The 23162-nt window shown below is 33.8% G+C and overlaps 4 protein-coding genes and 2 long non-coding RNA genes across 11 annotated transcripts; 4 read left to right on the forward strand and 2 right to left on the reverse strand.

Annotated features, from left to right (window-relative positions):
• The first annotated feature begins 416 nt into the window (after positions 1 to 416).
• Positions 417 to 4991, forward strand: LOC125422716 (TMV resistance protein N-like). Its single transcript, XM_060815072.1, has 5 exons — positions 417 to 994; positions 2223 to 3366; positions 3549 to 3839; positions 4686 to 4788; positions 4939 to 4991. The coding sequence occupies exons 1-5, from the start codon at positions 417 to 419 to the stop codon at positions 4989 to 4991; spliced, it is 2169 nt and encodes a 722-aa protein (XP_060671055.1).
• Positions 3940 to 8763, forward strand: LOC107403915 (uncharacterized). The gene is made up of 6 exons (XM_060815073.1): positions 3940 to 5514; positions 5606 to 6132; positions 7167 to 7605; positions 7932 to 8055; positions 8366 to 8420; positions 8643 to 8763. Exons 1-6 carry the CDS (start codon positions 5008 to 5010, stop codon positions 8761 to 8763), a joined length of 1773 nt encoding a protein of 590 aa, XP_060671056.1. The 5' UTR covers positions 3940 to 5007.
• A 49-nt stretch (positions 8764 to 8812) lies between these two features.
• On the reverse strand, positions 8813 to 12145 carry LOC107403912 (uncharacterized). The gene is made up of 3 exons (XR_007241113.2): positions 11606 to 12145; positions 10404 to 10566; positions 8813 to 10243 (listed from the first exon to the last, which is right to left on the reverse strand). It is a non-coding gene; the product is annotated as an uncharacterized LOC107403912 (long non-coding RNA).
• A 1811-nt stretch (positions 12146 to 13956) lies between these two features.
• Positions 13957 to 16832, forward strand: LOC107403920 (MDIS1-interacting receptor like kinase 1). Its single transcript, XM_016010837.4, has one exon. It carries the CDS (start codon positions 14762 to 14764, stop codon positions 16664 to 16666), a length of 1905 nt encoding a protein of 634 aa, XP_015866323.3. The 5' UTR covers positions 13957 to 14761; the 3' UTR covers positions 16667 to 16832.
• Positions 16833 to 17537: 705 nt separating this feature from the next.
• Positions 17538 to 19735, reverse strand: LOC107403919 (uncharacterized). Of its 5 annotated transcripts, none has more exons than XR_007241276.2 (4): positions 19463 to 19735; positions 18672 to 19202; positions 17953 to 18432; positions 17538 to 17837 (listed from the first exon to the last, which is right to left on the reverse strand). It is a non-coding gene; the product is annotated as an uncharacterized LOC107403919 (long non-coding RNA). The 5 variants fall into 5 exon arrangements; XR_007241279.2 differs by having other exon boundaries at positions 17538 to 18050; positions 18283 to 18432; positions 19463 to 19672; XR_007241277.2 differs by having other exon boundaries at positions 17538 to 18432; positions 18672 to 18800; positions 19100 to 19202; positions 19463 to 19662.
• Positions 19736 to 21136: 1401 nt separating this feature from the next.
• On the forward strand, positions 21137 to 23162 carry LOC125422446 (leucine-rich repeat receptor-like serine/threonine-protein kinase At1g17230). 2 transcript variants are annotated; one of them, XM_048474157.2, is made up of 2 exons: positions 21139 to 21430; positions 21505 to 23162. In XM_048474157.2, the coding sequence occupies exon 2, from the start codon at positions 21505 to 21507 to the stop codon at positions 23152 to 23154; it is 1650 nt and encodes a 549-aa protein (XP_048330114.2). In that variant the 5' UTR covers positions 21139 to 21430; the 3' UTR covers positions 23155 to 23162. The 2 variants fall into 2 exon arrangements, with proteins under 2 accessions (XP_060670120.1, XP_048330114.2); XM_060814137.1 differs by having other exon boundaries at positions 21137 to 23162.

The raw sequence follows: 23162 nt of genomic DNA on the forward strand, positions 1-23162 counted from the left end.
ATCTATCAAAATGCTCAATTTAGGTGCTTCACCTTCCTTGACAGTTGGCAACAAATGCCGCACGGCGACTTCTCAATTTCAATGTTTTAGGTCCTTCGTTGACTTGATAATATTATATGACCTTCTTCACTTGCGTGGTGTCAGACAGGCCCTGGTTGTCTGGTGACATGTGGCAGGGTTTCTGTACTGTAGTGGGCCTTTCCCATTGGCACGATGAACTTGTCAAACAGGTACATTTTCACGTCGTAATTAATTTATTGAAGAGGTAGATCATAATTAAGATGAAGGCTCTTCAAAGTAGTTTTCTTTTTCTTTAACAAAAATTATGAAGAGAGATTTATTTTTTACTTTTAGGTGTTAATCCTCAAGACCCTTTATTAGCGAGTTGAGTGTGGCATATATCCAGAGAAAAGGAAATGGAAAACTTCTCTAATACCTCCTTTTTTTCTTCTTCGTCTTCATTTTCATCATCATCATCTTTGAAACCCTTGAAAAAGTACGATGTGTTCTTGAGCTTTAGAGGTGAAGATACACGCCTTACTTTTACAGGTCACCTCTATGATGCGTTAAAGGAAAAAGGATTATTGTACATCTTCAAAGATGAAGACAAACTGGAGAAAGGCAAATATATTGCCCAAGAACTAATGGAAACCATCGAAAATTCGAGGTTTGCCATCGTAGTTCTTTCACAAAACTATGCTTCTTCGACTTGGTGTTTGAGGGAACTCTCCAAAATCGTTGAATGCATGGGAGGCTCATTCTCAGGCACAGGCTCAGACTCAGGCTCAGGCTCAGGCTCAGGACGTATTCTACCAATTTTCTACCATGTGGATCCATCTCATGTACGGAAACATATTGGAAGCTATGGAGATGCATTCAAGAAACATGAACAAAATAGTAGTGGCCTCCTCAACTTTCAAGATGTGCAAACTTGGAGAGATGCGTTAAAAAAAGTCGGCAATATAACAGGCTGGCATGTGCAAGATAAAATTACGTAAGTGTTTCTTCTCTCTGATCTTGACTTTTTTTTTTTTCCATTCCTCATTATTTTCTTAGAATAATTGATCAATAGATCTACCGTCATTGTCTCTATCATTTGGATTAATGAATATTTTAGCTCTACATATTGGTTAATACTTGTATTAATTCAACCTGTGTGTGCTTGAGAAGAATTTTTTTTTTTTTTGGGTTCGTAAATAAATTAATTTAAAATACCTAATTAATTTCCAAGTTTAATTTTATTAATGTTAATAATTTGGTAGGATGAAAGTCCATAACAATTCTGATTAAGGTTTTAGCATAAGAAATTTGATATTTTGCTTAAAAATAGTTATCACCCGTATTTCTACTTTTTTTTTTTTTTTTTTTTTTTGGTTTTATATTGTTTGAGTTGGTGAGTTTCAAATGGAGATCTTTTTCTAAGAAAGTATTGGATTTACCACCAGATTGTCTCCAAAGTTACTCCATATTTCTACTAATGTATATATATATTTTGTAGAAGTTAAAATACATTTAGCCTCCTTAATCTATTGCCCATTTTTTACTTTACCTTTTGAAATATAAAAAGTATCACATTGCCTTCTAAACTATTGTTTTTTGTCACTATAATCTAACCATGCATTATCAAAATATCAATTTTATGAAATTAATTATACATAACTAATGTAACTTTATTAGAAAACTATTTTACTCTATTCTATTTTATTTTTGAACTGCTGTCTACCTAATTTTTGCCATCTGTATTAGACAAAATTGAGGAATTGTACTAAAGTGACAAAAATCAGTACTTTAGGAGGTAATGTGACACTAAGTTAGGAAGATAAAAGTACAAAATATGTAATAGTTGAGGGTGGCTAAGTGTAGTCTACCCTATATTTTCTAATAACAATGATACATATTTGACGTGTTTATTATTGATATTTGCTTTTTATTACACTTTTTTAAGAGAAAGGGAAATATTTCTTTAAAAACTCGATTGTTTGGTAACTAATTAAGAAACTCCATCAAGTTTTTACCATCAATCACAGAATGAGACAAAATGATTTTTTATTTTTATTTTCCTTTCTTTCTTTTGGTCAGCATTAAATTCATTACAAGCAATGAGTGGGGATTTCACCTTTAAAGATAACCTTTTTTAATGATTTTTACCACGAGGCCAATTCTTGTTAAGTGATTGCTTATACAAAATTCATGTTAATTATGTGTTTACTCACTGTACGTAGTTTTAAAGTTGTTGCTCGAATTAATTCTTTAAGGGATGAAGCAAAATTTATACGAGAGTTCACGGACGATGTTCGGAAAAAAGTTGGTCCAGGAATGATAAAAAGTTTAGAAGACCTGTTTGGAATGGATTCACGAATAAAGGAACTTGATTCATGTGTACTTAATAAGAAAACTCGGAGAGATGTTCATTTTATTGGAATTTACGGCATTGGAGGAATTGGCAAGACAACTCTTGCCAGAGCTTATTACAAATGGATGTCCGATAAATTTAATGGTAACAGCTGTTTTCTTAGAGACGTTGGAGAAGCATGCGAAAAGAAGGGTCTTGAGCATTTGCAAAATCAACTTCTTTCGCAAATTTTAGGAGAAGAGAGGGAAATAATGGATGTTGAGAGCGGAAAAGAAATGATAAGAGATGCATTATGGGGTAAAAAGGTTCTTATCGTTCTTGATGATGTGAACAAACCCAAAGAGCTGCAAGCATTAGCCGATAACACCAAATGGTTCGGTGGAGGGAGTGTAATCATAATAACGACCAGAAATGAAAGTTTGCTAAGAAAAACTTACAAAGAAATTACCATGTATAAAGTTGAGCAATTAAGCAATAAGGACGCTCTTCGACTATTCTGTTGGAAAGCCTTCAAAAGGAGTGAACCTTTGGAGGATTATAAGGAGCTATCTAAAGAAGCAATAACATATGCCAAAAACATTCCATTGGCTCTTGAAGTACTGGGTTCCCATTTATATGGTAAAACTATAGACGGTTGGAGAAGTGCTATCGATACACTAAAAGAGTACCCAACCAAGTGGGACATCGTCGAAGGCATAATTCAAATAAGTTTTGATGCACTTGAAGAACCAGTGAAAGAGATTTTGTTAGACATTGCATGTTTCTTCAATGGGTGCGAAAAGGAGCACGTTATACAATTTCTGGATAGCCACGAATTCTCTCCAAAAAATGGGATAAGACTTCTCAAGGATAAGTGTCTCTTGAGCACTCAACATGGCAATAAACTCTGGATGCACGATTTAGTACAAAAGATGGGCAAGAAATTCATTCGAACAAAATCCGAGAATCAGATAGAAAGACAAAGTAGGATATGGAATGAGGAGGATTTTCATCATATCTTGGAGAATGAAACAGTAAGAAGAGCATGGTCAATTAATTAATACAATATATATATATATATATATATAGATATTATCCCAGCACAAAAGGGTATATAGATTATACATTTACTAATGTTGCTATTGCATTTTCCTTGCAAACATTTTGATTTATCATATATATATATATTTTTATTTTTATTTTTTTTTTATTTTAGGGAACAGATGAAGTTAAAGCCATCGTAACCTCTATAGAGGGAAGCACAAAATTGAGTTTTGAAGCCGTCTCGCATATGAAGAACCTAAGGCTACTGATGATCAGTACTTCTTGTTCATCAAAGAATGTTGATCCAACACAAAACCTTGAATTTCTTTCCAATGAGTTGCAAGTGCTTCAGTGGGATGGATTCCCTTATAAACATTGTCCATCAAGTTTCAGACCAAAGGGACTTGCTCAGTTGAAGTTGATCGACAGCAAAATTGAAAAACTTTGGACCGACCATAGCAAGGTGTGTGCCATGAAGCTAGCTGCTTTCTGTCAATCTTGCATTTATAACCTATTTACAAATTTCCAATAATTTAAATACATTAAATAGAGTTGTATTCTGCAGGGAACAAGCTTCCACCTTGTCGGAAACTATACCAGTCGACAAGTTCTAAGGATGACATCAATTAATGATTTAAAACTAAAAAAAAGTAATAGGGTAAGTGATGACACTTAACTATATATATATATGTATAAATATATATGCGCATATATATATAGGGTTTTTCTATAGTGCGGATATCCATATGCTTTTATCATACGAAAGATAATTTTTGAACAAACCGTGATCAATACTACTATACAAAGATGACAGCATTTTCAAAAACAATCATCTTTACTGATATCCACACGATAAAAATATGCGAATGTTCATATCATATAATTGTCATACATATATATATATATATATATATATAAGAAAATTCTTAGGTCACAACTTTCTTTATCAGCCCTTTTAGATTACTTAAAAAGATGGGATTTAATTAATGATTCACATGAGGTTTATATGAGTCAATACATAATTCACTTTGTCTTCCTAGAATTTTAAATTTATACTCTATATGAGTCAATACACAATTCACTTTGTCTTCCTAGAATTTTAAATTTATACTAAACTCATAAACCCTACATACATCTTTAAACCACAGTTATTCCTCCCACCTTATATTGGGAATCTTCTAGTGTGGCAAGTGGCTTCCACGACACATGCATGCCAACATGGTTCTCCCCATGTTCCCAACAAATCATAATTCTATATATACAAATATTTTTATTTGTCCATAATTGTTCTTTTTGTTTAATGTAACAGACTTTAAACAATTTGAAAATCATCGACCTGAGTTGTTCGAGGAATCTTAGTGAGTTTGAAGACTTTTCGGTGGTTCCATATTTGGAGAGGTTGAACCTTGAAGGTAAAACTATCAAAGATTGACCCTTCTATAACTGTTCTTAAAAAGCTTATTGAACTGAACCTGAAAGATTGCACGACTCTTGAAGAGTTCCCAAAGAGTATAAAAGGTTTGAACTCCCTCAAAACTCTAAATCTTTATGGTTGTTTGAAGCTTTGCAAATTACCAGAAGACTTTGGGGATCTACAGAATTTGATTGTGCTTGATGTGAGAAAAAGTGGAATGACACACCTTCCATCTTCAATCTTTCATGTTGAAAAGCTTCAAACACTATCTTGTTGTAATGAAGTAGCAAAATCAACTCTCAGGGAAAATATAATGAATCCCACATCTGTCAAGTGTTTCTTGCCGAGACGTTTTTGTTCTTTTAAAGAGCTGGATCTAAGTGATTGCAAACTTACAGATGAAGCATTCCCTGAATATTTTGGTGGCTTAGTTTCTCTGGAAAAATTAAATCTCAGCAGAAACTCTTTTTCTGTTCTACCTCGAAGTATAAAGAAACTATCCAACCTTACACATCTTAATTTGGAGCATTGTGAAAATCTTACACATTTGGGGCCAGATCTTCCATCCACCCTAGAAAATGTAATACTTAATTACTGTACCTCGCTGAACTCCTTGGATTCACTGCAGAAGCCCTGCCACTTGCGGTGTGTCGACTGCTTTAAGTTGGTACAGAAGCAAGGTAGCAAAACAACAGTACTTGCATCACTGCAAAGATACTTTCAGGTATCTCTACGTATCTCTCTCTGAAAAACTGTTCCCCTCAAAATTATATTCCCATATAAATACTAATATTTTGGTTCTCAATCGTTTATAGGAACCCACTAATGGAAGCAGAGATTTTGACATTATTCTTCCGGGAAGTGAAATCCCAGATTGGTTCAAGACAAAATCTTCAATGCCATCATCAATAAGAATAGAAATAGATGCAAATTGGTACAAAAATGGAAAGTGGATAGGTTTCGCTATGGCTGTCTGCTTACATGCCAATTCCTCTGCGTGTGATAATTTTAAATATATTGTAAGATGTTGTAGCAAAGTAGCCAAAAGATGTAGAATCATGCATTCTATTGGAAGAATTAAAAGCAGAAGCTCGGATCATCTTTGGCTATTCTTTTTGCATCGTGATTCCATCCAGTCAGAGTGGCTGCACGAGACTCGTGGCAACCTTGAGTTTTCAGTCTCTGCTTATAATGGAAACGCGGAGGACGAGTCATACTGTGGACCATGTGGTCTTCGTTTGGTGCATGACAATGACATCGAAGAACTCAACCAACTTTCCAAGAACAACTTCACCGAAACTGATACTCATCAAGAAGATTTACACTCCCCGCCTTCCAACAGGTAAATATTAATTAAAATATCATTTTTCTTGCCGTTCAAGGAGGAAAAAAAAAAAGAAAAAAGAAAAAGAAAAAGGTAATATTAAATAAATATAAGTGGCGTTCTATATTTAAAAATTTTCGAATTAATAAACTTTTTAACCTACTTGTCTACAAAAGTTGAGACTTGAGGTTTCATCAAAGAAAAGTTTAACAAAGTGGCACTAGCCTCTTCTATACCCTTTAGAATTTTCAAATTTAGCCAATATGGGGATTAGCTAACTTCATACGCTCCATGACTCCCAACAAACACAACACAACATGTATATATATATATATGGTAATGATATATTGGGCTAGTTACCAGCATAAGGTGGAAACATGTCATGTCAAATGCTAGGGGTGCCACTAATGATTTAATACTAAAATCGTACTTGCGCAAATAGCAATCCTTCAGCACTCGCCACTTTACTAGGTGCCTAACGGCAACTATGCTCCCAACAGATTATTACTTTATATATCTTTCTGTTGGTGACTCATGGGCCTACTACCCAAATGATATGTAATTGATTAGTCCTCCAACATAAGATGAGCAACATTGCCTGGTAGAATAAAATTTATATATCGGGCATTGTAGGTGCTTGTCGAAAATTATTGTGCATATATATATATATATATATATATATTATAGCCATATATGACATAACTCTGTACAAGATAAGCTTTTTTGTTTCCTTTGACAGTATTTACCACTACCAACAGGCCAAAGTTGATCTATTGTCAATTTAGGGCATCACTAGTTGTAGAAGGTTTTATCTTTTTATTGTTCTTCATCTTTCTTTGGTAGATATACTATTGTTATGCACCAAACTCTCTCTTCCTCTTCATCGTTTTCCAACATAACTACCACCATATTTAATAGGCCAGCTCTCCATCCTCTTTACTTTCTTGTTTATTATTCAGTACTTGTTTCAATGATATTGCTTTGATTTTTTCTTTCTTTTGTTAGACTTACTGAGACTTTATTAATTTGATATGAAATTTTATTTTCCAAAGGGTGGACAACATGATCAATCCCACTGTTGGCAAAGGTGTCTTACCAGGTCATGATCCTTCATCCTTAACAAAATTGGATCTAAGTAGCCGCAATCTCACAGATGAACCATTTCCTGAAGATTTTGGGTGCTTAGTTTCTCTAGAAGATTTAAATCTCAGCAGGAACCCTTTTAATGTCCTACCTCCCAGTATCAAAAATCTATCCAAGCTTAAATATCTTAATCTGGAATATTGTACAAGCTTAAAATGTCTGGGGCCAGAGGTTCCATCTAGCGTGGAAACAATATTGGTAAATTATTGTACCTCACTAAACTCATTCTTGGATCCATCAAACCCATGTCATTTGCGGTGTTCCGAATTTTGTGTGGACTGCTCTGAGTTGGTAAAGAGGCAAGACAGCACTATGACAGCTTTAACATCACTGAAAAGATATCTTCAGGTATCTCTCCCTCTCTCTCTCTCTCTCTTACTGTATTATCATAGACATGCTACAAATGTAGGCTTACGTTGGGTTCCTAAAAAGGGTTCAGCGTAAGTTTTGGTAAGGTCCAGTAACTAATTATATTAAAGACCAAGGCACAGTTGGAAGAGTGCACTTGCACTCTGGGATGGTGATTGATAAAGAGTTACAAAAGTTGCAACTTTTAGAAGAAAATGGCTGCATATATCACTCCTAAATTTGATATGTAGGAGTGATATGTAAAACAGTCCAATTATATTATATTATTAATTACTGAACACAGTGTTTGTTTATTAATGTTGCAGGAACCCCCTGATGGAAGCTTACGTTTTGACATTGTTCTTCCGGGAAGTAAGATCCCAGAATGGTTTTCCCATCTAGATGGTGGGGGATCAATAAGGACAAAGTTATTTCCAAATTGGTGCACCAGTGAGTGGATGAGTTTTGCTGCTTTTGTGTTGTTTCCGGCTAAACCTTCATCCTATGACTTACTGTGTCACATACAAGCCTTTGGTTATGATTTTGAAGCCACCCCAAAACATTTTAAAAATATGGGAAGCTCAGATGATCACCACCTTTGGCTATTCTATCTGTCTCGTGATTACTTCCCTAAAGAGTGGCTGCAGCATAGAGCCGGCATCGTTAAGTTTTCGTTTTCTTACCAACCGCATAATTTCTTGTGTGATGCTCGTTTGGTATATAAGAAAGACATAAAAAATTTACATTAATTTATTACCAGCCGATGAATCTCCTCATGGTGATTGCCAGGATGGGCTTTCCTCACCTTCGGAGAGGTAAGATAAAAGCTCTCTTTTTTTATATTTTTATTTTTTTAAAAAAAATTTTTGTGGTACTTGTTAGCTTTTAATTTATCTAAATAATTATACTTTTCTTTTTGAGATGATTTTGATATACATATGAAAGCTTCTTCTACCATGCATATATTGTGATTTAACTTGCTTTAGTTAGTATCATTGAGATTTTATTTTTATTTGTGAATTTTTATTCTGTAAAAGATTAGAAGAGAGTGACAAGTTTAGCTCAAGAGATAAGTGGGCTAAATATCATGGCCGCACGAACACTGAACCTCCATGCATGCTAAGGCCAACCAGACATGGTGATCCTCAAAATTTCTAGTTGATTATACGAGAACAAGTTGGACAAAGTGCTAAAGACGAAAGATTGATGGTTTTTTTTTTTTTTTTCCTTTTTTTTTTCTTTTTTTTTGGTTGGATAATTACATTTTATCCTCCTAACTATGATATATTACATTGCTTCCTGAACTATAGAACCCCTCACCTTGCCTCTGAACCATTACCTTTCTACCAGTAAAGTCCAACCATGTATTTTGAATGATGAATTTAATGAAATTAAAAATTTACAAACTCATGTAATTTTTTTAGAAACTGTTTTACTCTATCTTATTTTACTTAGTATGCAAGGCTAATTTTTCCAAATTTATTAAGAAAAATTGTATGACTGGAGTAAACTTCAATGAAAATAATAGCTAAGGGGCCAATGTGAAGAGTTTTGAAGTTTTGAGGGGCGAACTGGATAGAGTAGCATTATTGAGTGGTGTAAAATGTGATTACCTAATGCTGGGTGCTACTTAACTATATATTCTTTTAAAATTAATGGTAGACAAGTTTAGCAGAAATTCAATAATAGAATTTATAGGTGCTTTCTCAAAATGGAGTTTGTAGCTTTCTTGACCTTTTTTAAGTCTTTGTTTTCAAATTGTGTAGTTATGTTCTCGCTTTCGCTCCAAACCGTTCAGTTTTTTTTATTTTTTTTATTTTAAATTTTGAATTTAATATGGAGTTTGTTTTTGTTATTGTTTAACACTTTTATGCGTTTTGTTTGAATCAATTCTGGTTTATTTATAGACTTTATAGCCCAATATTTTTTGCTTTCAGGAATTGAATTTTTTCAACAATATTGAAAATCTACTGGTTCTACATCAATTGAAATTGAAGACAACACCCAATACCCAATTCCCATGGTCGCACTCTATTACTGCCAACATACTGTCCATGAACTCCAAAAATCACTAAACACAAATTTTGAAGCAGCACATCTAAGTATCCAATCTATACTATGACATTTTTTTAGCAAGTTACTATATTCTAAGATATTAAAATTATGCAAATGCTACTCCTAAAAATGCACCCAAACTCACACCTACACCTTACTCCCACACTCTAGTCCAGGTGATAGCCTGAAATTGGTCATAAAACAGCTGAAAGTTTAACCAAAAGGATTTCTCTAAATTTGCTCATGCTTGAAAATGTAACATGCTTCTCTTTAAGGAATGTAGAAGGGTAAAGGATATATTATCATTTTCTGAGTGAATTTTTTTAAAAGGTTACTAACCTGTATGGGCTTTACTCCATTTGAGTTTGACTAACAGTTTGCAGACTATTTGCATAAAGCTATACTATCCAAATTTTAATGCATATAAGAAAATTAAGGTAACTAGAAAATTAAGGTAACTTTTTTGTCTTTTTCAAGATGTACAACTACAAGCTCTGATGTAGACTCTTTACCTCTCTTATCAGTTTCCTTGACACCTGATAGTTGGTAGCTTCTAGAGAAACCTTCCCAGATCCTTTGACAACTACCAAAGACAAAGACAAGTATAGATCAGAAACAGAGTGAAGAAGACCACCTTCCAGAAGGAAGAAGCAAAAACAGGAAACCACAAGATTAACATTGATCAAAGAGAAACTTAAATCATGAGCAAAGGGATTGTATTCTTTGTAAAAAAGTTACAATACCTTCAAAATCACTGACCAAAAATTTGATTCAAGGTAGAAAAAGCCTGCACCTTCCTGACTTGAGTCCAAACTCTAGACTACCTTGAACATTAGATGGTTTTGAGAATTTGAATAAGCCTGGAGAAGTTTCATATGCTTCACTACATAAAGATGGTGACAAGTTCTACATTTATAAAAAACAAGAATTTATTTGACAGTTTTCGAAGAACCAGATCCACCAATGCAGTAAGCTGTCATAATAGATAGAGCGAACAAGAATTTCAGGTTTAAAATGTAACTATGATGTTGCAACCACATCATGCATTTCACTTTCTTAGACCCAAGGGCAAAGTTTAGAGATTTAATGAGAAACATGCATTGAGTTATAGTACAACAAATAAAGAAATATTTCTGCTTCAAGGTCTTCACTTGAGAATTTGGTTGAGCAAGTAATGTTCAATATTTTTTGCCCTGTAAGCAAGACATTTCTTTACGATGGCCTCCAACCCCAGCAAAAAACACCGCATTAAATCTATTAGTTAGTCAAAACAAAACCTCACTACTGATTTAGAAGAAAAAATTATAATTAATTAAGCAAGGGAAGTTGCAAGGGAACCTAATCACAGTTCCATCATCAGGAAAACTCACGAAGTAAATCTTAATTTGTCGAACTCAGACCATAAAAAGGGATGCGTGCATGAACTCCAACAAGTTAACTAGTCAAATTTTCATATCAAAATAGCAAAACCGCACATTGACTTTGTCTATTTATGTTCATCCATAAACGCTGCAACTGAATGATCTTTGGAAATAAGAATCAAGACTCAAAAAGCCACTATAAATTCCTCTCGCTCTTCAAGATTTTGTCAATCATTCCATAGTCAATATTGGCTCCACTCAGTATTAATTAAAGCGAAGGGCTGAAATAGCTGAAGATTAACAGCATTCACTCAACATATATATATATATATATATATTAGTAACACATTCATAATTTATAGTTCAAAATCAACAATTTTCTATTTGCTTCACTAAATTGCATGAAGGAACAGTACCTTGGGCCAGAAAATTCATTTTCAAGCTCAAGTAACTCAAAATCCATGGCAAGTTCTGGCACTGATTAGAGCTCTCGATCAAACATACGTGTCAAACCTAACCAAATGTGGGAACAGACCAAAATATACAAAACCCATGATAGACAGAGCAAAGGGGCGAAAGGGTACCTTGCACTGTCCTTGAATTAGCAGAGCACACCCACAAACCACAAGCCTCGGACTGTTTCTATCGCCATTTGAGCCAAAAGTCTGAAGCAAATGGCCGTTCCATTTCTGAAGATTCTGAAGAAAACCAAGTAAAGAATAAACAATAACGTGAAATCTTGAACACCAACAAAGATAGCAGCCAAATCAAGCAACGAAAACCCACTGCAAACTATTCAGCTCAGGCTTGCACTTATAAGTTTTCCCAAGCCCACCCAATATCCTTCCTTTTTCGTATAACAGAAAGGAAAATGATGAAGAATGAAAAGGTTGAGAAATGGTGAGTAATGGAGGAGAAGCGCACTGGGTATGTGAGTTTGGTGGTGGCGGTGGCGATGATTGGGATTCAAAAGGCGTCGTTGAAAGCCAGAGGCTTAGCAATCGTCAGCTGAAGCCGCCCACCACGAACTAAGCGAGAGCTCACTCTTCGGTTCTCTTCAGGACTGGAATTTCCTGCAGACCACTTTTCTCTTTTGTTTTCAAAATAGAAACTAAAAAATTATTCTCTACTTTTTAATGACAATAAGGAAGTTTTGTCATAAAATATGTTTGGTTAATAATTTTTAATTTTTTTTTTTAAAATTTTATTTTATTTATTTATTTTTTTTTTACATAAAATGAATTTTTTTTTTAAACCTTATATAGTCAAGTCGCACTTTTAGATCATTTTGATACTATTACAGAAAAAAATAAATAAATAAACAATAAACAATAAAAAAAATACAATAAAAGCTAAGAAGAAATAAAAAATAGAAATAAAAAAAATTTATAGAAAAACAGAAAAAAAATGAAAATGAAAAAGTAAAAATTAAAAAATTAAAATAAATATATGATAGAAATGGAAAATAAAAAAAATAATGGAATAAAAGAAAAATAAAAAGTTAGAAAAAAAACAAAATAAAAAAGAGAGGAAGAGAATATTTAATAAGGGAAAAATGGAAAATATGTAAAAAGAATAAAATAGCAAAATAAATAATTGATATAAGAAATATTTGTCCAAAAAACTGATAAAAAAATAAGATAACATAATAAAAATAAAAAAATAAAACTAGTAGGTATATAAGAAAGGAAAAAAAATAAAAAATAATTGATGTAACTTATAAAGGATAAAAAAAAATATATAGAAATTTTTTTAAGTTGTTCTATTAAAAAAATTTTTAAAAAAATAAAAAATAAAATAAAAAAAGAAGAAAATTTAATTGGATACATTTATTAAGAAATAATATTTTATCTTTCTCTCTCTACAACTTTTTTTTTCTATGATATTCCAAAAAATTGAAATAATATTTTTTTTCTACAATTTTTTTTCTATAAGATAGAGAGCATACTAAAGAAAAATGATGAAGAAAACAAATTAAAATAATATGTATTTTATTATTTTCAAAACAGATAAAAACATCATTTTATTGTTTTTCATTTGTTTTCTAAAATTGTTTTTGAAAATTGATGGCCAAACAGATAATTTTTTATTTTAAAAACAATTTTCTATTTTATAGAACAGAAAATTATTTTAAAAATAGGTGCCCAAACAGCCAAATTCCTGATTTTTGTTCTTTCCATTTTATTATTATTATTTTCAGAAAATACTGCAAGCAAAACTAATTTTACCAAAATATATATAAATATCAAATTATATGAAAATTTTCAGGGTAAAAGAATTATACAACATTTTTTTCTTTAGTTTTAATTTTTTATTTTATCTTTTATTTCCTTAAATATGTAAAAAAATTCGAAATTCTCATTTTTTAATATTTTATACCTGTGGGTAGAAAATTTTCAAGTTTATGTTAACTATTTTAACCTTAATAATTCAATCAAACCATTGTTTGTTTTATTTATTTTTATTTTTATTTTTAGGCTGGGGAAGTTGTTTTAATTCAAAAATAGATCATCAAATGTGAAAAACACTAAAATTATACATAAAAAAAGAAAAAAAGAAAAAAAGAAAAACACACTAAACGGACTTGCAGTAAAACTAATAATAAAATAAATAGATAAATAAATAACTCAAAAAATAATGAAAAAGGACAACAAAACCAAACCAACCATGGGCTTAGCAAATATTTGTTATGGAAGATAGATATTTTAGATATCTGATAGACAATAATCATATGTTGAAATTTCGCTGCTCATTCATGATGGCAAATTTTCATTAATTGTGAAAAATAAACACTTTTCTTTCAAATTTGTCTGTTTTTACTTTTTTATAATTTTGACCACTACATGCCCATAACTATTAGTGTTAGTAGCACATTTTTATTTGGTGCTGGCAATTGATGGAATGCCATGAGAGTACAGCATTCTGTATCACTGCATATGCAGCTAAAAGCCCAAAACAAAAGAAAAGTCCTAACTAAGCAACTCTCTCATTCACACCACAAACAACCTTACCTTTCTTGTTCTTTTCTCCAAAAATCCATTGCCTAAATGGAAGCCATAGTCAACCTCCTCAGCACAAACCCACTCTTTCAAGCTACTTTTGGGAGGTAACCTTTTTTCTTTTTTTTATTCAAACGAAAGAACTGCAATGGGTTTGCTTTTCTTCCTAGAACTTAGCAACAGAGAAACACCATTTCAAAAGTGATTCTTTTTTTTCTTTTCAATAATGTTTTTTGTTTGTTGGTTCTGTTTTCTGTTCTTGTTGTTTTTCTTTATTTCAAAAATTTCCAGATGGACACAAGGAGGAAACCCCCCTGCAAGTCCTTTTGTTCTTCTTTTGGTTACAATGGGGACAAAGCCTCAAAGAAATTTCCCCATTTCATTTTCTTCTAGGCGTGTTTTAAACGAAAAGCTATTACTTCCAAAGTCATGCATGGGCTCCACATCCATGCAGAAAAATGTAAAAATGGTGCAATCATAGTCTCAGCCTCGGTCTTTCTTCTGCACTAGTACAAGACCAGCAGTCAAGTCAACCCCAATTCCCTATACCCCACCATTGTTTGTTTCCTCTCTTCCCTGCGAATTTCCCAGTCTTTGAATCTTTCTTCCTCTATTATTACTTGGTTTCCTTCAGCCTGAACCATGGAAGACTTTTATAGATAGCCCTCTCCCAAATGCAAACATTCATATAATACAAAAAAAAAAAAAGGTGAAGGGAAAAATCTTCTACACTCAGCAAAAATGGTCTGGTATGGGCAAAGCTTGCTCTTTTATTCACTATGCTTATTTTTTTACCCCACCATGGTGTTTTCTCAACTATCCTCAACCCAAAGAGACGCCATGGTTAGTTTATATGAGAGTCTGAATGGTACTAGTGTTCCATGGGATATTAACAAACAGCCAAACCCCTGTTCATGGAAGGGAATCAGCTGTGACTCCACCAGTTCGTCTATTACTGGTATTTCTTTATCTGGGTTTTCACTCTCTTCCTTTGATTTTCTGCCTATTGTCTGCAAGATTGATTCTTTGCAGATGCTTGATGTATCAAACAACCGGCTCAGCACAATCCTGGCAGAGTTTATCAGAGATTGTGGGAGGATTGATGGGTTGAAACTGCTGAAATTTAGCAACAACAGGTTGGTTGGTCATTTGCCTAAATTTGATGGTTTTGTTGGGTTGGAGTTTTTGGACTTGTCTCATAATTCCTTTGAAGGGAACATTAGTTTAGAGTTAGAAGGATTAATTGGACTTAAAAGCTTGAATCTTAGTGTCAACCTTTTCAATGGGTCTCTTCCTATTGGAAATTCCAAGGTGCTGGAGGAACTTCAGGTTTCCAGAAATCGTTTTGATGGTAGAATCCCTGAAGAAATTGTGGATTATCGAAATTTGAGACTGATTGATCTTAGCCAAAATAACCTTGTTGGGTCTGTTCCTGATAAAATTGGTGAGCTATCCAAATTGGAGGTTTTGATTCTCTTCTCTAATAAACTAAGTGGAGAAATCCCAAAAAGCCTTTCCAATATCACCACCCTCTCACGTTTGGTAGCGCGTCAAAACCAGTTTGTTGATGCAATTCCTAGTGGAATAACCAAATATCTCAAGAATTTAGACCTTAGTTATAATAACTTTAGTGGTTCAATTCCATCAGACTTTTTGTCACCACCAAATTTGCAGACTATGGATTTGTCACATAATATGTTGAATGGATCGATACCTACAAACAAGTCTGGTAGCTTAATCAGGTTGCGGCTGGGCAGCAATCAACTTGGTGGGAAGATCCCTGCATCATTTGCAGAGCTCCAGAACTTGATGTACTTGGAGCTGGAAAACAATAACTTCACTGGAACCATACCTCCTGAATTGGATTCTTGCCATAGCTTGGCACTGTTGGACTTGTCTCAGAATCGTCTGACAGGACCACTCCCAGGGGAGTTGGGTAATCTTAAAAGCCTTCAAGTCTTAAAACTTCAATTCAATCATCTGAGTGGTGAAATCCCAGTTGAGATTACCCAACTATCAAGTTTATTAATACTTAATATCAGCTGGAATTCTCTGAGTGGTTCAATTCCTCCTTCCATTTCAAATTTGCACAACCTTGCTCACATTAACTTGCAAGGCAACTTTCTTAGTGGTTCCATACCAGATTCCATTGTCACCATGACTACCCTTTTGGAACTCCAACTTGGGAAAAACCAACTGAGTGGATACATTCCATGGATGCCACCAAATTTGCAGATTGTTTTGAACTTAAGCAGCAACCTTTTTGAAGGACCTATTCCAAAAAATCTTGGTGGACTTGATCGATTAGAAGTGTTAGATCTTTCAAATAACAACTTCTCAGGTGAGATTCCAAAATTTCTTACTGGATTGCCATCCTTGACAGGGTTGATACTTGCTAATAATAGCCTCTCTGGAGTTATCCCCATCTTTAAGCCATGGGTTGAGCTTGAATATGGAGGAAATGAGGGTCTGAACAAAGCTCGAGAATCAAATACTCCCCATGCATCAGAGGAGGGAACACCAATGAAAGTGAATATGCCAATTCTCATTGCAGCCTTGTTGCTTTTTCTCTTTCTTTCTTTTATTTGTTTGGGAAGTAGACACAATTGTATATTAACAAAGAACAAGTTAGTGATTCTAATATGATTAAAATATGTATCTTGCATCTTGCAAAGTACTGCCTTGTCTCAATTTGGACACAAATATTACTTGTTAGCTTGTCAGCTACAGTATTCCATTTTTCTGGAGATGTAAACCTTATTATGTAAAATTCTAAAGTGCAAAGAAGAGGTTGTAATATTATTTGGTCTCATGAAGTTTTCTTAGAAATGTCCTTTACTTTTTTCAGAATGTCCAATTCTATGATCATTAAACCCCAGCCTTCGTGCAGCGGCCAAAGAATGGCATATGGCTTGGCCTTCTGGCCAGGGTGCAGATGATATTCCATTATATATATATATATATATATATATATTACACTGAACACAAGAGCAATGAACTAACCATGGGCTTCTATCGAAACTAAATAGATAAAGTAATAAAATAATATATAAAGAAAACAAATTAAACAAAACTAGCCATGTGCTTAGCAATACATATATGCTATAACGAAAACAAATGTTTCAATAATCTGGTAGAAAGCATTGTTTGTATAAATTACTGCTTTTCACAAATGGTGTGCTTTGATGAATTATAAAGTAAAGCATAAGGAAACTGTATCTTTTATTTTTAGCAAATCACAATATATCTCATCACATCTGTAAAATTTTTATAAATTGGGATGAGAATCACTACCTTTTTCAGTTTTTTTTTTCCCCTGTTTTGGCTGAGCCTTTTGGCATATTGCTAAGCGAAGATCAATGGTCATAAATATAAAATCAAGTCCTTTTATCACTTTCTTACAACTATTATTTACTACTGGTGGGCATGTTTTTTTTTTTTTTTTTTTTGGGTGATAGCATTCATGAAATACCATGGAGGAAACTTTTGTATATGCAGTTCGAAAAGAAAAAGAAAATTCCCAACTAAGCAACATTCCCATTCAAACATTTCACCAAAAACAAAAACAAAACAAAGAAACACTCCCATTCAAACCACAAACTACCCTTTTCTTCTTCTCTCCCAAAATCCATTGCCTACAAGGAGGTCATATCTGTAAAAGTCATTCCCATTTTGTCCAAATCCATCTCAGCCGTGTTTGAAGAAAAGCGACTAGCTACTTCTAGTCAAGCATGGGGTCTACACCATGCGGAAAAAGTAAAATAAAAATAAATAAATAAAAAGGTCCTTCAATTACTGATTCACCCTCAGTTTTCTTCTGCAGAACAAGACCAGCAAACTGGTAAACCCTATTGACAACTACCATAGATAAATATAATAAATCAGAAAGGAACTAAGTGAAGATGACATTAACTCAGCTGGTGCTCTCTTACCAACCAATAGTAATTTGCCAATGTAATCATACCACCACCCCGCACCTTCCTTTGACTGAGTAAATTCCAATCAGCCTGGAGAAGTTCCGTATTCTTCACTGCATGAAGATGGTGACAAGCTCTAAGTCATTAGCATACATTTAAAAAATAATAATAAAAGAAAAGTTTATTTGACATTTTTATAAGACACAAGATCCTCTAATGCTGTAAGTTGTCAAATTAAATGGAGATTAACAAGCATTTCTAGTGAAAAATGAATTGACAACGCTGGAAAGTACATCCTGCCTTTCATTTTCTCTGATCCAAGAGTAAAAAGTTTAGATATTTAACTAGAAAACATGCCTCAAGTTATCCTGCAATAAAAAAATAAATGTTTCTGCTTCATGGCTTGCAGTTGACAATTTGCTTGAGCAAGGAATATTTAATTTTTTCCCACTCCAACCAAGACATTTCTCTATGATGGCTTCTAAGTGCCAACCCCTGTCAAGCAGCAAATTTCACCAGATTAAGTAGTAAAACATGTAAAAACAGAATGAGATGAGCTAATCATAATTTGCCAGCAACAGGAACGAACATTAAGTCAACTTTATTTTGTCAAACTCAGTCCAACAAATGAAAGTTCTCATGCACCGAAACAAGCTAACTAGCTGAATTTTCTAAGCAAAACAGCAAAACCAAAGATGAATTCAAGTTCATGCATAAACCCTGCACTGAATAACCTTAATGTAGATTGAGCATCGGCTGCAAGGAAGCTGTGAATTCATCTGGTTCTTGAAGATCTTTGTTGATCATTTCATGGTATCCACATTGGCTCCACTTGGTATTGATTTAAGCAAAGGGCTGAATAGCTGGAGATCGACAGCTTTCAAACAATATATATTAGTACCTAATTCATTATTCATACTTCAAATCAACAATTTTCTAATTGCTTTTCAAAATTGCAGGAAATAACAACACCTTGGGCCAAAAAGAACGTTTTCAAGCTCAAATAACTCAGAATCAGTGGCAAGTTCAAGCACTGAATGAGAACTCTGGATCGAATGTACTTGTCAACTTAATCCAAAACTTTCTAATCATAACCAAATGTGGAAACAGACCAAAAAATTCAAAACCTATGATTAGATAGAGCAAAAGGGCAAAAGGGTACCTTGCACTGTCCTTGAAATTGCAGCACACCCACAAACCTCAAGCCTCAGTCGGTTACTACCATCATTTGAGCCAAAAGTCTGAAGTAAATTACCATTTGAATTCTGAAGAAAACCAAAGTAAAGAAACAACAAGAAGAAACCTTAAACACCATCGAAGATAGCAGCCAAATTAAGCCACAAACACCCACTGCAATCTACTCAGCTCAGTCTCACACTTCATTTTCTTCCCAGTCCCAACAAAATAAAAAACTCAATTTGACTGAAAATCTGAACTTTTCTTCCTTTTCTTCCCTTTTCCCGTTTATGGGAAAGAAAATGGCGAAGAATGAAAGATTGAGAAATGGTAAGGAGAAGAAACGTACTGGGTTTGTGAGTTTGGAGGCGATGATGATGATTGGGATTGAAACGGCCACGTTGAAGGGCGAAGGCAAGGCTTAGCGATCGTCATCTTCTTCCGGCCGGCTCACTCCGGTACTCCTTTCGGAAATGAAATTTTGTCCTCAAATCCATTTTTCATCCAAAAAAAAAAAAATCCATTAATTGCCTAAGGTTATATATAACTCTTCTAAACTATTAAGATTCTATTTGGTATAGTTTTTAAAAAATTAAAAATAATTTTTAAAATTTAAAAATTACTTTTTAAAGTATTTAGATAATTTTTTTAAGAACACTTCATGTTTTAATCAAAATTAATAAAAAAAATAACTTTTTCAAAGAATATTTAAAAAAATAAAAAAATAAAAAAGGAAACAATGTGAAACAAAATCGTATGTAATTTTCCACTAAAGAACTGTGTCAAACAAAAGCGAATGTAATAGGTGAAGTGCCGTTTTTTGTTTGATGGTACAATAAATAATGGGTTTGCTTTTCTTCTTGGAATTTGCTAATGGGCAAAGACTGAAAATGTTTTTATTCTTATTTATGGTTTCAAAAACGGAAAAAAAAAAATGCATTTCTATTTTTATTTTTTCGCTTTAGAAAATTTTAAACGTCTATAATGGTGGATTTAATGTGGGGGCAACGGCTGTCATCTCACGGTGACTTCTAAACTTTGAATGGATAGAGAGTTTTTCCAATTTTTACCCCCCCCAAAAAAAAAAAAAAAAAAAAAAAAAAGGAAGAGAGAGAGAGAGAGAGAGGCTGGTTTTCCAATTTAGAAATTTGTGTACACGCCTAATTAGTATTATAATTTTATTTCTTATATTTTCAAAATCAAATGTTAAATATTTGATACTACGATATTTTAGATAAAATTTTTATTTTTTTTTCCTTTTTATAATTTAATCTTGTTTGCTTAAAAAAATGACTCTTTTTTCTTATGTTATTATTATGAATTTGTTTATGCAAACTAAATTATATATTATGCAATTGCTACATGATCTAATAGCAATAAAAAACAAATTACTACTTGGTATTTAAACCACTATGGGAAGTAGTAGTTAAATTAATTTTTCCAAGTACATATATTGCGTTTTTAAATCAAATTGTATTATTATTATTTTTTTTTTAACTTTCAGTTAGTTACACAAGAATTAAAGACTTTAAATATTTTTAATTTGAAAATAACTTATGCTGAATTCTTGTATTTTTTTTCATTATTTGATTTATCATAAACTAAAAATGTAGGTAATATATAATATGATTGATATACTTTTGGGTATCTATTTCACATTAAATACCTGCATATATTAATGTAATTCATGCAAGTCCTTGCCATTTTTCCAAAGTCATTGTCTTTCTTTTTCTTTTGGAGGCAATGAGGGCAGAGCCTCAAATTAAACTTCCCAAGTCCATATATGTTGATCTAGTCATCTTGGCGTGCTTTCCACGGACTATTACTTCTCTAGTCATGCATGGGCTCTACAACCATATGCATGAAAATGTTTAAATGAAGTCCTGCAGTTATTGTGTAAGCCTCAGGCATTACTTACAACAAGACCAGCAGGTCCAGTCAACTCCATTCCCTATAAATCTCCATAATTACACCCCCACCACATAACCCCCCCCCCCCCCCCCCCCACAAAACAAAACAACCCGAAAACAGTCTTTGAATCTGTTTTGAGTTAATATACAGCAAAACAAAGTGAGGGAAATCTTTTACACCTCAGCAAAAATGTTCTGGTACGGGCAAAGTTTGCTCTTTTCTTTACTATGCTTATTCTTTTGCTCAACCATGGTGTTTTCTGAACTATCCTCAACCCAAAGAGAAGCAATGGTTAACATCTCTAAGAGTCTGAGTGGTAGTAAAGTTCCATGGGATATCAACGAAGAGCCAAACCCCTGTTATTGGAAGGGAATCAACTGCAACTCCATGAATTCTTCCATTACTGGTATTACTCTATCTGGGTTTTCACTCTCTTCCTCTGATTTTCTGCCTATTGTCTGCAAGCTTGATTCTTTGCAGATGCTTAATGTATCAAACAACCGGTTCGCCTTAATCCCGGAGGAGTTTATCACAGATTGTGGGAAGATTGATGGGTTGAAACTGCTGGATTTTAGCAAGAATAGGTTGGTTGGTAATTTGCCTAAATTTGATGGTTTTGTTGGGTTGGAAATTCTGGACTTGTCTTATAATTCCTTGGGTGGAAAAATTAGTCTGGAGTTAGAAGAATTGGTTGGACTCAAAAGCTTGAATCTTAGTTTTAACCAATTCACTGGGTCTCTTCCCACCCAGCTTGGAAATTCCACGGTGTTGGAGGAACTTCTTATGTCTGTGAATCATTTCGTTGGTACAATACCTGTAGGAATTATGGTTTATCGAAATTTGAGAGTGCTTGACCTTAGCCAAAATAACCTTTCCGGTTCTGTTCCTGATAAAATAGGTGAGCTATCCAAGTTGGAGGTTTTGATTCTCTCCTCTAATAAGCTAACTGGAGAAATTCCAAAAAGCCTTTCCGATATCCCCACCCTCCTTCGATTTGCAGCTCATCAAAACCAGTTTTTTGGCTCGATTCCCAGTGGCTTAACCAAATCTCTCAAAATTTTAGACCTTAGCTATAATTCGTTAGGTGGTTCAATTCCATCAGACTTTTTGTCACCACAAAATTTGCAGACTGTAGATTTGTCAAATAATCAGTTAAAAGGATCCATACCTACTGCAAACATGTCTCGTAGTTTAGTCAGGTTGCGGCTGGGAAGCAATCAACTTGATGGGAAGATCCCTGCATCATTTGAAGGACTTAAGAATTTGATGTACTTGGAGCTGGATACCAACAACTTCACTGAATCCATTCCTCCTCAATTGGGTTCATGCCACAGCTTGGCACTGTTGGATTTGTCTCAGAATGGTCTGACGGGGACATTGCCAGGGGAGCTGGGTAAACTTCAAAGCCTTCAAGTCTTAAAGCTTCAATCCAATCATCTGACTGGTGAAATCCCAGTTGAGATTACCCAACTACTTAATTTATCAACTCTTAATATCAGCGGGAATTCTTTGAGTGGTCCAATTCCTTCTTCCATTTCAAGATTGCAGAAACTTACTGTCATTAACTTACAGAGTAACCGTCTTAGTGGTTCCATACCGGATTCCCTTGCCAGCATGACTATGCTTTTGGAACTCCAACTTGGGAAAAACCAACTGGGTGGATACATTCCAAAGATGCCACCAAATTTGCAGATTGCTCTGAATCTTAGCAGCAACCTCTTTGAAGGACCTATTCCAAGAAATCTCGATGGACTCTTTCTGTTAGAAGTGTTGGATCTCTCGAATAACAACTTCTTAGGTGAGATTCCAAAATTTCTTACTGGATTGAGAGCCTTGGCACGGTTGATGCTTACCAACAATAGCCTCTCGGGAAATATTCCCAAATTTGCGCCATTCGTTGTGCTCGAAACCAGTGGAAACAAGGATCTGAAGGCAGATCCAAGTCCAAATGCTTCCCCTGCTCCCCATGTGTCGAAGAGAGGAACACAAGTCAGAGTGAAGGTGATAATTTTTATTGTATCCTTTTTACTTTTTTACTTTCTTTCTTTTTTTTATTTTGATACCAAATTAGGTAGACTTGTCTTGATGCTAAGAAGAAACTACAGATTCTGCTCAATCCAAACTGATTAAATAAAACA

The sequence above is a fragment of the Ziziphus jujuba genome, chromosome 2, assembly GCF_031755915.1.
Source record: "Ziziphus jujuba cultivar Dongzao chromosome 2, ASM3175591v1".
Classification (NCBI taxonomy): domain Eukaryota; kingdom Viridiplantae; phylum Streptophyta; class Magnoliopsida; order Rosales; family Rhamnaceae; genus Ziziphus; species Ziziphus jujuba.